The 12751-nt window shown below is 36.1% G+C and overlaps 1 protein-coding gene across 3 annotated transcripts in view; it reads left to right on the top strand.

The window, feature by feature from the left end:
* Armc3 (armadillo repeat containing 3) overlaps nucleotides 1–12751 on the top strand; it is a 158224-nt gene that overhangs the window by 61934 nt on the left and 83539 nt on the right. For all 3 annotated transcript variants that reach the window (XM_012951147.2, XM_045135161.1, XM_045135160.1), the window contains one exon: nucleotides 2648–2842. In XM_012951147.2, the coding sequence (XP_012806601.2) occupies nucleotides 2648–2842 (195 nt within the window). The remainder of the gene's footprint in view (nucleotides 1–2647; nucleotides 2843–12751) is intronic.

The raw sequence follows: 12751 nt of genomic DNA, 5'->3' as shown, positions 1-12751 counted from the left end.
GCATAAGTCTTCAAGCTTGTGTGGTAAACACTTTACCAAATGGGTAATCTCCCTAGCCTTTTTAATCTCTGCTGTGTTCCTAAGAAATTACCACATATGTTTTATAAAATCTATGTCAGCTGAAAATCCTAAAATACTATTTAAATAGCCATCAGCCAAGCATGAAAGAGAAATATTAAGTGAGAGGGAGGACAAGAAAAGGATTCATTGAAAGGAAATTGTCTAAGAAAAAAAAAAAAAGAATAGACTAAAAAAAAGTTCTGTACATTTTAGCTGGAACTTATAGATGGATTTCATCAACATTCCTAAGAGACATCCTCAGGAGGAAGCTCCAAGACTTTCTGCCTTCTCTGATTCCTTGGGCTTTCAGTAGGCTTAAATTTTCTTGTCCATGGGTTTGCAATTTTAGTCTCAGGGCTTCTTATAGCTATATTTCTCTCTCTCTCTCTCTCTCTTCGAGGTAGGGTCTTTCTGTAGCCCAGACTGACCTGGAATTTATTATGTAGTCTCAGATTGGCCTTGAACTCATGTCAGTCCCCCTACCACTGCCTCCTGAGTGCTGGTTTAAAGGCATACGCCAACATAACCGACTTATAGCTCTCTCTCTCTCTTTCTGTTTTTAATCAAGCAGAAATAAGAAGCCTTACCTACACAATTCTTCATTACAGAACTTCTGGTGGTAGGAAGACCACAACTTGGGTGATTCCAAAGAGAAAGTCATAGTTCTAAGACAAAAAGTTCAAAATCAAGATATTAGGAGGTTAGGGAGATGGCATGTAGTAAAGCCCTTGCTGTGCAAGCGTGAGGAGGTCCTCAGGTGAGTCAGATCCCTAGAACCCACCTAAATGATATGATATGATAGAACAGGCAGAGGAAGGAAATTCCTGGGGCTCACTGGCCAGCTAGTCTAACCTTATTAGTGAGTTCTAGGTTTAGCAGGAGACATTACCTCAAAGAATAGAGTGACTGAGAAAGAAAACTGACATCAATCTCTGACCTCCACATGCACATGAACCCACGTACTTTCACATAGTGTGCCCATACACATTCAAAGACACACACATATGCACACACATTACACCCATTTAAAAAAAAATGGTGTCAGTAGAGTCACATCCTTTCCTAGCTTTCACCAGCTTCCTTGAATCTGTGGCTTGAATACTGCACCACTCTCATCTCTCCCTGTGCTATTTCTATCCTCACAAGATGTCAGTCTTAAAAGGAAACCATCAAAAGTCCAGCCCACTCCAGATGACCTCATATTGCCTAATTGCATCTCCAGTGACTCTGTTTTCAAATAAGGTCATATTTGGAGTGACTGAGGGACACAATTCAACCCATTAAAACACCACCTGCGGTTGTATGTCTGAAGAAGGCTGAATATTTGAGGTACAGTAAAAAGATGGATCACGAAAGTCTAAGCTAAAAGTGGGGTCTTTTCCACTTTTAGTTGTATTTTTATAATAATCATGTTTGAATTTAAAATATTATGATTTAGTAGCAGTCAGAGTTTGGGGATTTTTATGGTTTCTTGCTTTTTTAAAATGTATTTTTATTAGTTACGGACATACTTAGTATGGAAACAACACGTGTGGGCATCATCCTTTCTCTCATGCCTGCCCCTTTTCTGAAGTGGCCCTCCTTGTTGGGGATGCAGGTTATCCCCCGTGGGGACTTTTCTGCACTGCTCAACACAATCTGCCCCACCCCTGAACCGATTCACAAGTAGAACACCTCAACTTGGCTATAATGACTTCTTGATATCATATATAGCTTATGTAAAGATCAAGTATATGAAATAAACCTGTTCTAAATTTACACAGGCCTGACCACAGTACCGTGTAATATATAACTCTTTCACAAACAATCCATTTAGAGATAATAAGGAATCAATGGTATCATTTCATTTTATTACATACCATTTGAAGCAGCATATTAGTGTGAGAAGATCTGTATTGTGCATAGATTTTATTGTAATGCTGTTTTAAAAACTTGCTGCATAATAGATAAGTGTAAGTCACAAATGGTGTTGATTTCTTGTTGACAGTGTCCCCAGAGTTAAAATAAATATTTTGATATTGTTGATTAAGTTTTCTTTTTGTTTGTCAGTTGTTTTGGAGGAAAATCAGAAATAAAAGATGGGAAAATTATAGCATAATAATTTTGTTCATTAGAAGATAGTTTCTCAATTTGTTCGTTTAATAGTTTTTGTTTATTTTTATTTATTTATTTGAGAGAGAGAGGCAGAGGAAGAGGCAGATAGAGATAATTGGTGCGCTAGGGCCTCTAGCCACTGCAAACAAACTCCAGAAGCATGCGCCCCCCTTGTGCATCTGGCTAACATGGGTCCTGGGGAATCAAACCTCAAACTGGGGTCCTTAGGCTTCACAGGCAAGCTCTTAACCACTAAGTCATCTCTCCAGCCCCTCAATTTGTTTTTGGGGGTAGGGTCTCATTCTAGCCCAGGCTGACCTGGAATTCACTATGTAGTCTCTGGCTGACCTCATACTCATAGTGATCCTTCTAATCACTGTCTTCCAAGTGCTGGGATTAAAGGTGTATGTTACCATACCTGGAAAGTTTATCCATTGTTAAGATTATATTTTGTTGTAGAATTTATAATGTGATAATTTGTATTTCGTGGCAGGATTTTCAGTGCAGAAGCACACTTCAAGAACTAAATGCAATCCCCTCAATGCTAGAACTTCTGAAGTCAGAATATCCAGTTATTCAGTTGTTGGCACTGAAAACCCTAGGCATTATTACAAATGATAAGGAGTCCCGGATGATGCTGCGAGACAACCAAGGTCTGGACTACCTTATTAAGATCCTAGAAACCAAGGTATTGGCAATGTTCATTCCATTGTGTGAGAAATGTCTCTCCTAAATGTTGTTCTAAAATATGAATCTTTTTTGATGTGTGCTTGTATGTGTGTGCATATGGTGTACATATGTATGTGTATGTGAGGATACATATGTCCTGTGTACATGCCTGTGGAGGCCAGAAGAAGACATCAGGTGCCCCTTCTATCTCTTTTCTAACTTGTTTCCTTAAGATATAATCTCTCACTGAGCCTAGAATTGCCATATTTTTCAGCCAGAATTGTTAACCAGTGAGCTCTAGTGATTATCCTCTCTCTCTCCCTCAGCACTGGGGTTACAATTGTGCATGGCCATGCCAGGCTTTCACGTGGTGCTGGAGATTATTTTGGGTCCTCATTCTTGTACAGCAGGTACTCTTAGCTGTTGATCCATCTCCCCAGTCCAGATATATTCTGGAAATGAAATGTTATTTAAGGAAAGTATATAAGACAATGTCATTAATTTCTGCATAAAGTTTATTAGGTTTATTAAAGCAGACCATCTTAAATATTTTAATAGAGACCATTTTAAACAAACAAAAAAATCGGTTTCCCATAATTTTCCATAGGATAACACAAGATGGGTAAGTTGCCTTCTAAACACATTGATATCTAGTGGAATTTAAGTTCTATAGCTCCTATTAAATTCCTCAAAAATTAACCTCACACTTCAAAAACGCTTTCTTCTCACATTTCCTGTCAATACTAACCCATCAGGTTATACCATTTAATTGTGGTTCATATAGTTTCTAAGAGTGTCCCCAATCTCAGCTCCAGAGCAAATCATATCAATATATTATATTACATATTATATAATATATATTATATAATTGATATATAATATCAATATATTATTATATATTATATTTGGTATAATATATTATATTATAATATAATATGTTATATTAAATGTGCTTTTATGACAAAAACTTATTCTTCATGACCCTTAGAAAATATAAAGGCTTCCTGAGTATGAACTTAATATTAACTTTTATACCATCCAGTTTTTAATTTTTAATAAAAATCTAAACCTCACAGCTTAATAAAAAGCTGGGAAAATAAAGTAAAATCTAGAAGGGCAGTACTGACACAAACATATTCCCTAGCCATGTGATCTAGCAAGCTTTTGATTTCACAATCCCCATGTACCAACTCTGTGCCAGGCATATAATATTTTATTTGATTTTTTTAATTGAAAGTGAAATCAGAGAGGTAATTTGCCTTATATCCCACAGGTAGAAAGTGATTAATCACAGCTGAGTATAGCTTTGCCTGATATGTTGTCTTAATCATAAAATGAAATGGAAATATCTGCTATGCCATAAACATTAGATAGTGTTCTGCTTTTATCAGCTTCTAATTATTTTAAGAGTGTGACAATACTTTTTTATAAAATAAGAATGACAATAATTACACTATACATGATAATCCTATATGATGTTCATTATATATAATTATATCAACCCCATTTTATCTCAGCTTTTAAATTTGTCTGAAAAAGTATTCCTTTTGTTCTTAGTTTTGTTTAACACAAATTTCCTAGTTGATATTTTTTTCTGCTTAGCTCTTTGCTATTTCTTTTCAATTTCATTATTTCTGATACAAATGCAACCACTAATTATAACATTTTCTTGACTATAATGTGTATTTTTCTCTTGAGATTGTACTCACTATCTTGGTTTTTCTTCATTTCTGCTCTGCAGAAGAGTTGTATAACTTATGTCTTCTGCTTGTGGTCTATATAGCTTTAGATTTGTGAATGATGTTTTCCACCAAAAATATTAGCAACTTCAGTTACTTATTCAATATTTTTTTCTGTTCTCTTATTCCCTCTAGGATTCAATTGTTCTCATGTTATCTGCATGTTATTAATTTATAAGACTTTATGACACTATTAATTTCTCTTTTATATGTTTTGGATTAAATAATTCTTTTGAGTTTTATTCAAGTTATCTGATGCTTTTGCCATCTTTAGTCTGCTGGTAAGTCCATCTATTGAAGTTTTGGTTTTGTGCTTTCAAGTTAAAAATTTTTATCTTTTTGGTATTGGTATTTGATTTCTTCCAACAATGGAGAGCAGGGTTTTATTGGGTATCTTATTTTTTTTTCAAGTTTGACTTACACTTCTGTTTGAGGGTGTGTGTGCTCCTTGTCTAGTAATTTTTGGTTCAGAATGAACAATATAGGTAATATATACTCACATTCCCGGATTCTGCTACACTTTTCTGAGGATTGTTCCCTCTTGTCCTTGGACACAGTTAACTGCAAAGCTGTTTCTCTAGGTCTCTTTAGGGAATCAGGCTCTGCTTAGCTCTCAGGGTATTTATTTGGTGCTACTTTTAGCTTGATTCTTCTAGGGTCTCCCAGTGCTTCTGTAGCTTGGACTTGTGGCTTACCTTTTCTCTGTGCACCCATTGTTTATGGGATTTAGCTTTGTGCAGCTAAATTGACTATACACTGAAAAATGCTTGGAAAAGCATTGCACTTGGAAAGCAGAACCAAGTTACCTAGCATGGTTTGTCTCTCAGGGATACATGTCTTACTTTCTAGTCCCTGTGTGTTTGTATTTACCAAAGTCCACTCTTCCATGCACATATAGCTGAGTGGTCAGTCAGAGGTCTGGGCATAGTTTAGACTCAGATTTGGGTTACATCATATTTTAATCAGGGTTCTTTAGAGACACAGAACAAAAAAGATACTTAGGGAATGGGTTTGCTTGTTGTGGTATTGTGGCAAGTCAAAAATTAGTAGGGCAAGCCAGCTGTATAGTCTACAGCCCTAAAGAAAAGTAAGGAAGCATTGAAGTCTATGATGAGTCTAAAGATCATCTGCTAGCAGATGTTCCTATTCACAGGGAGGCCATGTTTTCCAATTAAGGCCTTCAACTAATTTGACAAGGACCACCCACAGTATAATATGAGTAATCTGCTTTACACAAAGTCTACTAATTTACATATTAATCACATCTAAAAATATCTTTCCAGAAACATCTAAGACCATGTTAGACTAAATGTCTAATAGAAATACACACACACACACACACACACACACACACACACACACACACACACAGTATGTGCACATGCGTATTTTACTAATATATGCATATATACTACTTGTTTTTCACATAAAAGCAAGAATAATGTCATGTATCCATTTACCATGGTATAATTATTCTGTATCGAGCCCTTTCCTAGAATGAGGCCAAATTAGACCTACTGAATCTTACTTCTAGAGCTTAAATACTATGATTTAAAGTTAACAAACAAAATATCTCAAGTTGCATGAAAGAGAATAGGGAAGGAAAACCAAAGTTCACAATATAAATTTACATGTCAATAGATATGTGCAAAATATTTATAACAAAACAAAGAAGAAAGTTAACAATTATATTTTTAATATCTATAGCTGCCTACATGGTCATAACAGATATTCACAATTCCCTTCTTCCACTACCTATTCCATATTCTGTTGGCCTTCAGGAAGAACCTAAGTGGTCACAGTCCTTTACTCATAGGATGATACAAACTTTCAGTCCTAAAAGTTCTGGGCCATTACAAGTTTATTTATTTATTTATTTGAAAGAGATAGACGGGGCACAGATAGAGAGAGAATGGGCCCACAAGTACCTTTAGCTGCTGCAAATGAACTCCAGAAACATGCACCACCTTGTGCATCTGGGTTATGTGGGCCCTGAAGAATCAAGCCTTGGTCTTTTGGCTTTGCAGGCAAATACCTTACTGCTAAGTCATCTCTCTAGCCCCTATTACAAGTTGTTGAACAGACTAGGTCATTGTCCTTTCCACTGACATTAAACACTTAGTGAGTAATACCAAGAGATACCCAAAAATATCTTTTTTGCTACACTCACTCATCCTTTGGATAAGAAGTTCATCTTCCCTTTCCATGGTAACTCTTCTCTTTGCTTGTTGATTAAGAGGCAGGGGGAAGCCCAGTGTAGCAGATGGCAGTCTTCTAGTTCAATGGCATCATTGTTGTGTCTCCTTGTGGAAATGCTCTTCATTTTGGAATTAAGATATCTAGGCCAGCAGAGTATCAGAACGCAGGCACAAAGTCAGAAACTTTCCCTGCAAGATTAGTGGGGCCAACTCCACTGTCCATGTCTTGTTTCTTTGGCCTATGAATCCTTGTAAGGAGAAAAAATAGGACAAGATGTCAGACCCTAATTTAACACACATAGAGCTTCATTGAGAGAACTATAACCCAACCCTGAAAGCTATTTCCACCTATTTGTGCTATAACTGAGTCTTATAAAGACCATTGCAACATTTTCTCAAGCTATCTGCTTTGAGATGGTGGCAAATGTGGTAGAACCAGTGAATTCTATATGTATGGGCACCTCATTACATTTTTCTGCAGTGAAGTGAGTTCCTTGGTCAGAAACCCCTCTCATTTCCTGGACTGAAAGCTGCAGGTTTATACTGATTGCTGAGGGAAGTCAAGTGATTGCTCCATCAAAAAAGTCAGATTCATAAAACTACTTTTTGTAGATTTTATGAGTTTTCTTTCAGTTTCTGTTCTCTTTCAAAAAACTATCTTCATGGGCTGGAGGTTATAGAACATAGTAAAGTGCTTTTCCTTTCTTTTTCTTTTAATTTAATTTTTTAAAATTTTTATTAGCATTTTCCATGATAATAAAAAAAATCCCATGTTAATTCCCTTCCTCCCCCCCACACTTTCTCCTTTGAAATTCCATTCTCCATCCTAATACCTCCCCATAACAATCATTGTACTTACATATATACAATATCAACCTATTAAGTACCCCCAACCTTCCTTTCTCTTCCCTTTATGTCTCCTTTTTAACTTACTGGCCTCTGCTAATAAGTATTTTCATTCTCATGCAGAAGCCCAGTCATCTGTAGCTAGGATCCACATATGAGAGAGAACATGTGGCGCTTGGCTTTCCGGGCCTGGGTTACCTCGCTTAGTATCATCTTTTCCAGGTCAATCCATTTCTCTGCAAATTTCATAACTTCATTTTTCTTTACCGCTGAGTAGAACTCCATTGTAAAAATGTGCCACATCTTCATTATCCACTCATCAGTTGAGTGACATCTAGGCTGGTTCCAATTCCCAGCTATTATAAATTGAGCAGCAATAAACATGTTGAGCACATACTTTTAAGGAAATGAGATGATTCCTTCGGATATATGCCTAGGTGTGCTATAGCTGGGTCTTATGGTAGATCAATCTTTAGCTGTTTTTGGAACCTCCACACTGATTTCCACAATGGCTGGACCAGATTGCATTCTCACTAGCAGTGTAGAAGGGTTCCTCTTTTTCCACATCCCTGCCAACATTTATGAGCATTTGTTTTCATAATGGTGGCCAATCTGACAGGAGAGAGATGGAATCTCAATATAGTTTTAATCTGCACTTCCCTGATGACTAGTGATGCAGAACATTGTTTTAGATGCTTATATGCCATTCGTATTTCTTCCTTTGAGAATGCTCTACTTAGCACCATAGCCCATTTTTTGATTGGCTTGTTTGATTCCTTATTATTTAACTTTTTGAGTTCTTTGTATATCCTAGATATTACTCCTCTATCAGATATATAGCTGGCGAAGATTTTTTTTCCCATTCTGTAGGTTGCCTCGTTGCTTTTTTCACTGTGTCCTTTGCAGTGCAAAATCTGTATAATTTCATGAGGTCCCAGTGATTAATCTATGGTTTTATTGACTGAGAAATTGGGGTTGTATTCAGAAAGTCTTTGCCAAGACCAATATGTTGGAGGGATTCCCCTACTTTTTCCTCTAGCAGTTTCAGAGTTTCAGGTCTGATGTTCAGGTCTTTAATCCATTTGGACTTAATTCTTGTGCATGGTGAGAGAGAAGAAACTATTTTCATCCTTCTGTAGATATATATCCAGTTTTCCCAACACCATTTGCTGAAGAAGCTGTCTTTTCTCCAATGAGTATTTTTGGCATTTTTATCGAATATCAGGTGGCTATAGCTACTTGGGCTTACATCTGGCTACTGTATTCTGTTCCACTGATCAACATGTCTGTTTTTGTGCCAGTACCACGATGTTTTTGTTACCATGACTCTGTAGTATAGGTTAAAATCAGTTATGGTGATACCACCAGCCTTATTTTTGTTGCTCAATATTATTTTAGATATTCGAGGTTTTTTGCAATTCCAAAAGAATTTTTGGATTGTTTTTTCTTTTTCCATGAAGAATGCTTTTGAAATTTTGATAGGGATTGCATTAAATGTGTAGATTGCTTTAGGTAAGATTGCCATTTTCACAATATTGATTCTTCCAATCCAGGAACAGGGGATGTTTCTCCACTTTCTGCTGTCTTGTGCAATTTCTCGCTTGAGTGTTTTAAAGTTCTCATTGTAGAGATTCTTTACTTCCTTGGTTAGGTTTATCCCAAGGTACTTTATTTTTTTTGATGCAATTGTGAATGGGAGCGATTCTCTGATTTCATCCTCTGTGTGTTTGTTGTTAGCATATATGAAGGCTACTGATTTCTGTGTATTTATTTTGTATCCTGCTACATGGCTGTAAGGTTTTGAACAGCTCTAACAGTTTGCTAGTAGATTCTTTAGGGTCTTTTATGTATAGAATCATGTCATCTGCAAATAATGATAACTTGATCTCTTCCTTTCCAATTTGTATCCCTTTTATGTGTGTCTCTTGCCTTATTGCTATGGCTAAGACTTTCAAAACTATATTAAATAAAAGTGGGGACAGTGGACACCCTTCTCTTGTTCCTGATTTTAGTGGAAAAGCTTCCAGTTTTTCACCTTTTAGAAATATGTTGGCTGGAGGCTTGTTATAAATAGCTTTTATTATATTGAGATATGTTCCTTCTATTCCCAGTCTCTGTAGGACTTTTATCATGAAGGGATGTTGGATTTTGTCAAATGCTTTCTCTGCGTCCAATGAGATGATCATGTGACTTTTGTCCTTCAACCCGTTTATATAATGTATAACATTTATAGATGTGCGTATATTGAACCATCCCTGCATCTCTGGGATAAAGCCTACTTTGTCAGGGTGAACGATCTTTTTGATATACTCTTGTATCTGTGTGCCAATATTTTGTTGAGAATTTTTGCATCTATGTTCATGAGGGAGATTGGTCTTTAATTTTCTTTTTTTGTTCTATCCTTGCCTGGTTTTGGTATCATAGAAGGAGTATGGTAGGATTCCTTCTTTTTTTAATTCCTCAAAAAGCTTAAGAAGCAATGGTGTAAGCTCTTTCTTAAAGGTCTGCTAAAATTCAGCAGTGAATATATCTGGGCCTGGGTTTTTTGTAGATTATTGATAACTGTTCGGATCTCCATGTTTGTTATAGGTCTATTTAAGTGATTAATCTCATTTTGATTTAATTAAGGTAGGTTATATAAATCAAGGAAAGTATCCATTTCTTTCAGATTTTCATATTTTGTGAAGTATATGTTTTTATAGTATGTCCCTATGATTTTTTGAATTTCTCTGGAATCTTTTGTGATGTTATCTTTTTCATCTCTGATTTTATTAATTTGTGTCTCTTCTGTTTCTTTTGGTCAGATTTGCTAAGGGATTATCAATATTATTTATCCTTTCAAAGAACCAACTCTTGGTTTCATTAATTCTTTGGATTGTTTTTGTTTTTTTTTTTTGTTTGTTTGTTTCTATTTCATTAATTTCTGCCCTAATCTTTATTATTTCTTCCCGCCTACTAATATTTGGTTTGCCTTGTTCTTCTTTTTCCAAGGCTTTAAGGTGAAGCATTAGGACATTTACTTGCGACCTTTCTAATTTCTTAATATATGCACTTAAGGCTATAAATTTACCTCTTAGAACTGCCTTCATTGTGTCCCAGAGATTTTGATATGTTATGTTCTCATTATATTTGACTCTATAATGTTTTGATTTCCTTCTTGATTTCTTCTTTGATCCATTCATCATTTAGTAGTGTATTGTTTAGTTTCCATGATTTTGTGTATGCTCTATAGCCTTTCTTGCTACTGATTTGTAGTTTAATTCCATTGTGGTCAGATAGAATGCAAGGAATTATTTCAATTTTCCTGAATTTTTAAGATTTGCTTTGTGTCCTAATATATGGTCTATTTTAGAGAATTTTCCACATGCTGCTGAAAAGAATGTATATTCTGCAGCATTTGGATGAAATGACCTGTATGTATCTGTTTTGTCCATTCCTTCTATGACGTCATTTAGTGCAGATGCCTCTCTGTTTGTTTTTTCCCAAGATGACCTGTCAATTGGTGAGAGTCAGGTGTTAAAGTCACCCACCACCACTGTGTTTGGTGTTATCTGTGACCTTAGTTCTAATAGTGTTTGTTTGTTTGATGAGTTTGGGGCGCCCCATGTTAGGTGCATATATGTTTAGGATTGTAATGTCCTCCTGTTGGAGTGTGCCCTTAATCAATATAAAGTGACCTTCTTTATCTTTCTTGCCTGACATTGGACTAAACTCTACCTTGTCAGATATTAGAATAGCAACTCCTTCTTGTTTTCTAGGCCCATTTGCTTGAACCACCGTCTTCCAACCTTTCACTCTAAGATAATGTCTATCCTGTGTAGAAAAGTGTGTTTCTTGGAGACAACAAATTGTAGGATAGCTGCAAACCTATGTCCTTTCGTTGGGGCATTGAAGCCGTTGATTTTGAAAGATATTATTGAAAGGTGTATATTTATGTTTGCCTCTTTTTTTTGTGTTTCTGGTTCTACCTGTGCTCTCTTCTGTTAACTAGTATTTGAGTATTGCTTGTTTTTTCCAGGTTCCTTATATGTGGGCTTTTCCTTTTTTTCAGCATGGAGGATTCTATCAAGTATTTTCTGTAGAGCTGGTTTTGTCTTCAAATACTCCTTTAACCTGCTTTTGTCATGGAATGTCCTTATTTCTCCATCTATTTGAATGGATAACTTTGCAGGATAAAGTAACCTTGGTTGACAGTTGTTATCTTTCAGAACTTGGAATATATCACTCAAAGACCTTCTGGCTTTAAAAGTTTGTGTTGAATAATCTGCTGTAATCCTGATGGGCTTGCTTTTGTAGGTAACTTGATTTTTCTCTCTAATTGCTTTCAATATTTTTTCTTTGGTGTGTGTGTTTGGAAGTTTGATTATAATATGGTTTTGTCTGGCTGGGGTTCTAAAGGCTTCCTGTATCTGCATTGGCACCTCTTTCCCAGTTTGCGGGAAATTTTCTTCTATGATTTTGTTGAAGACGCCTACTATGCCTTTGGAGTGGAATTCTTTTGATTCTTTTGGTTTGTTCTTTGACCTCTTTGAACATATTTATAATCATTCTTTTGAACTCTTTTTCAGGCATTTCCTCTAACTCGTTCTCACTGGAGGACATTTCTGATGCATTAATACTTTTAGGTGGATTTTTATCATCTTGGTTTTTAGTGCTTCTTGTGTTATAATGTATATATGTTTGCATCTTGGATTAAGTTAATGCTTGGATTTTCTAGCTAGCTGTGTATTCTTAGCTGTATCAATTGATTTGATGTTATATATTTTCAGGGTAGGATCTTCAGGTGTTAGGTGTGGATCTTAAGACTCTCAGAGTATCTACAAAGGTGTTCCTAGGGCTTGAGTTTCCCTGTTATGGGAGTATTCAAATAGGCTGAGTGGAATAAAATACAGGTAGATTCTAAAATTTAACTAAACACTACCCATTCAATCGAAAATAGCCCCAAGTATGTATGCAAGAGTAGTTATTATAACGACCAGATCTTCTATCAACAAAGAGGTTAAGATTTCTGGTCTGTTGAGGGATCCAAGTCAGTTTGCGACCAAGTGAGACCCTTCCCTGGTGCAATCCCAGTTACTTTGGATGATTTTGGTCTCAGTCAAGTTGCTGCCTGGTTGTTGGGCTGCTGTTCTGATTTCTGTAGCT

The sequence above is a fragment of the Jaculus jaculus genome, chromosome 15 (assembly GCF_020740685.1).
Source record: "Jaculus jaculus isolate mJacJac1 chromosome 15, mJacJac1.mat.Y.cur, whole genome shotgun sequence".
NCBI classification, from domain to species: Eukaryota; Metazoa; Chordata; class Mammalia; order Rodentia; family Dipodidae; genus Jaculus; species Jaculus jaculus.
Note: the sequence above shows the minus strand (reverse complement) of the source record. Positions and strands in the feature narration are given on the sequence as shown.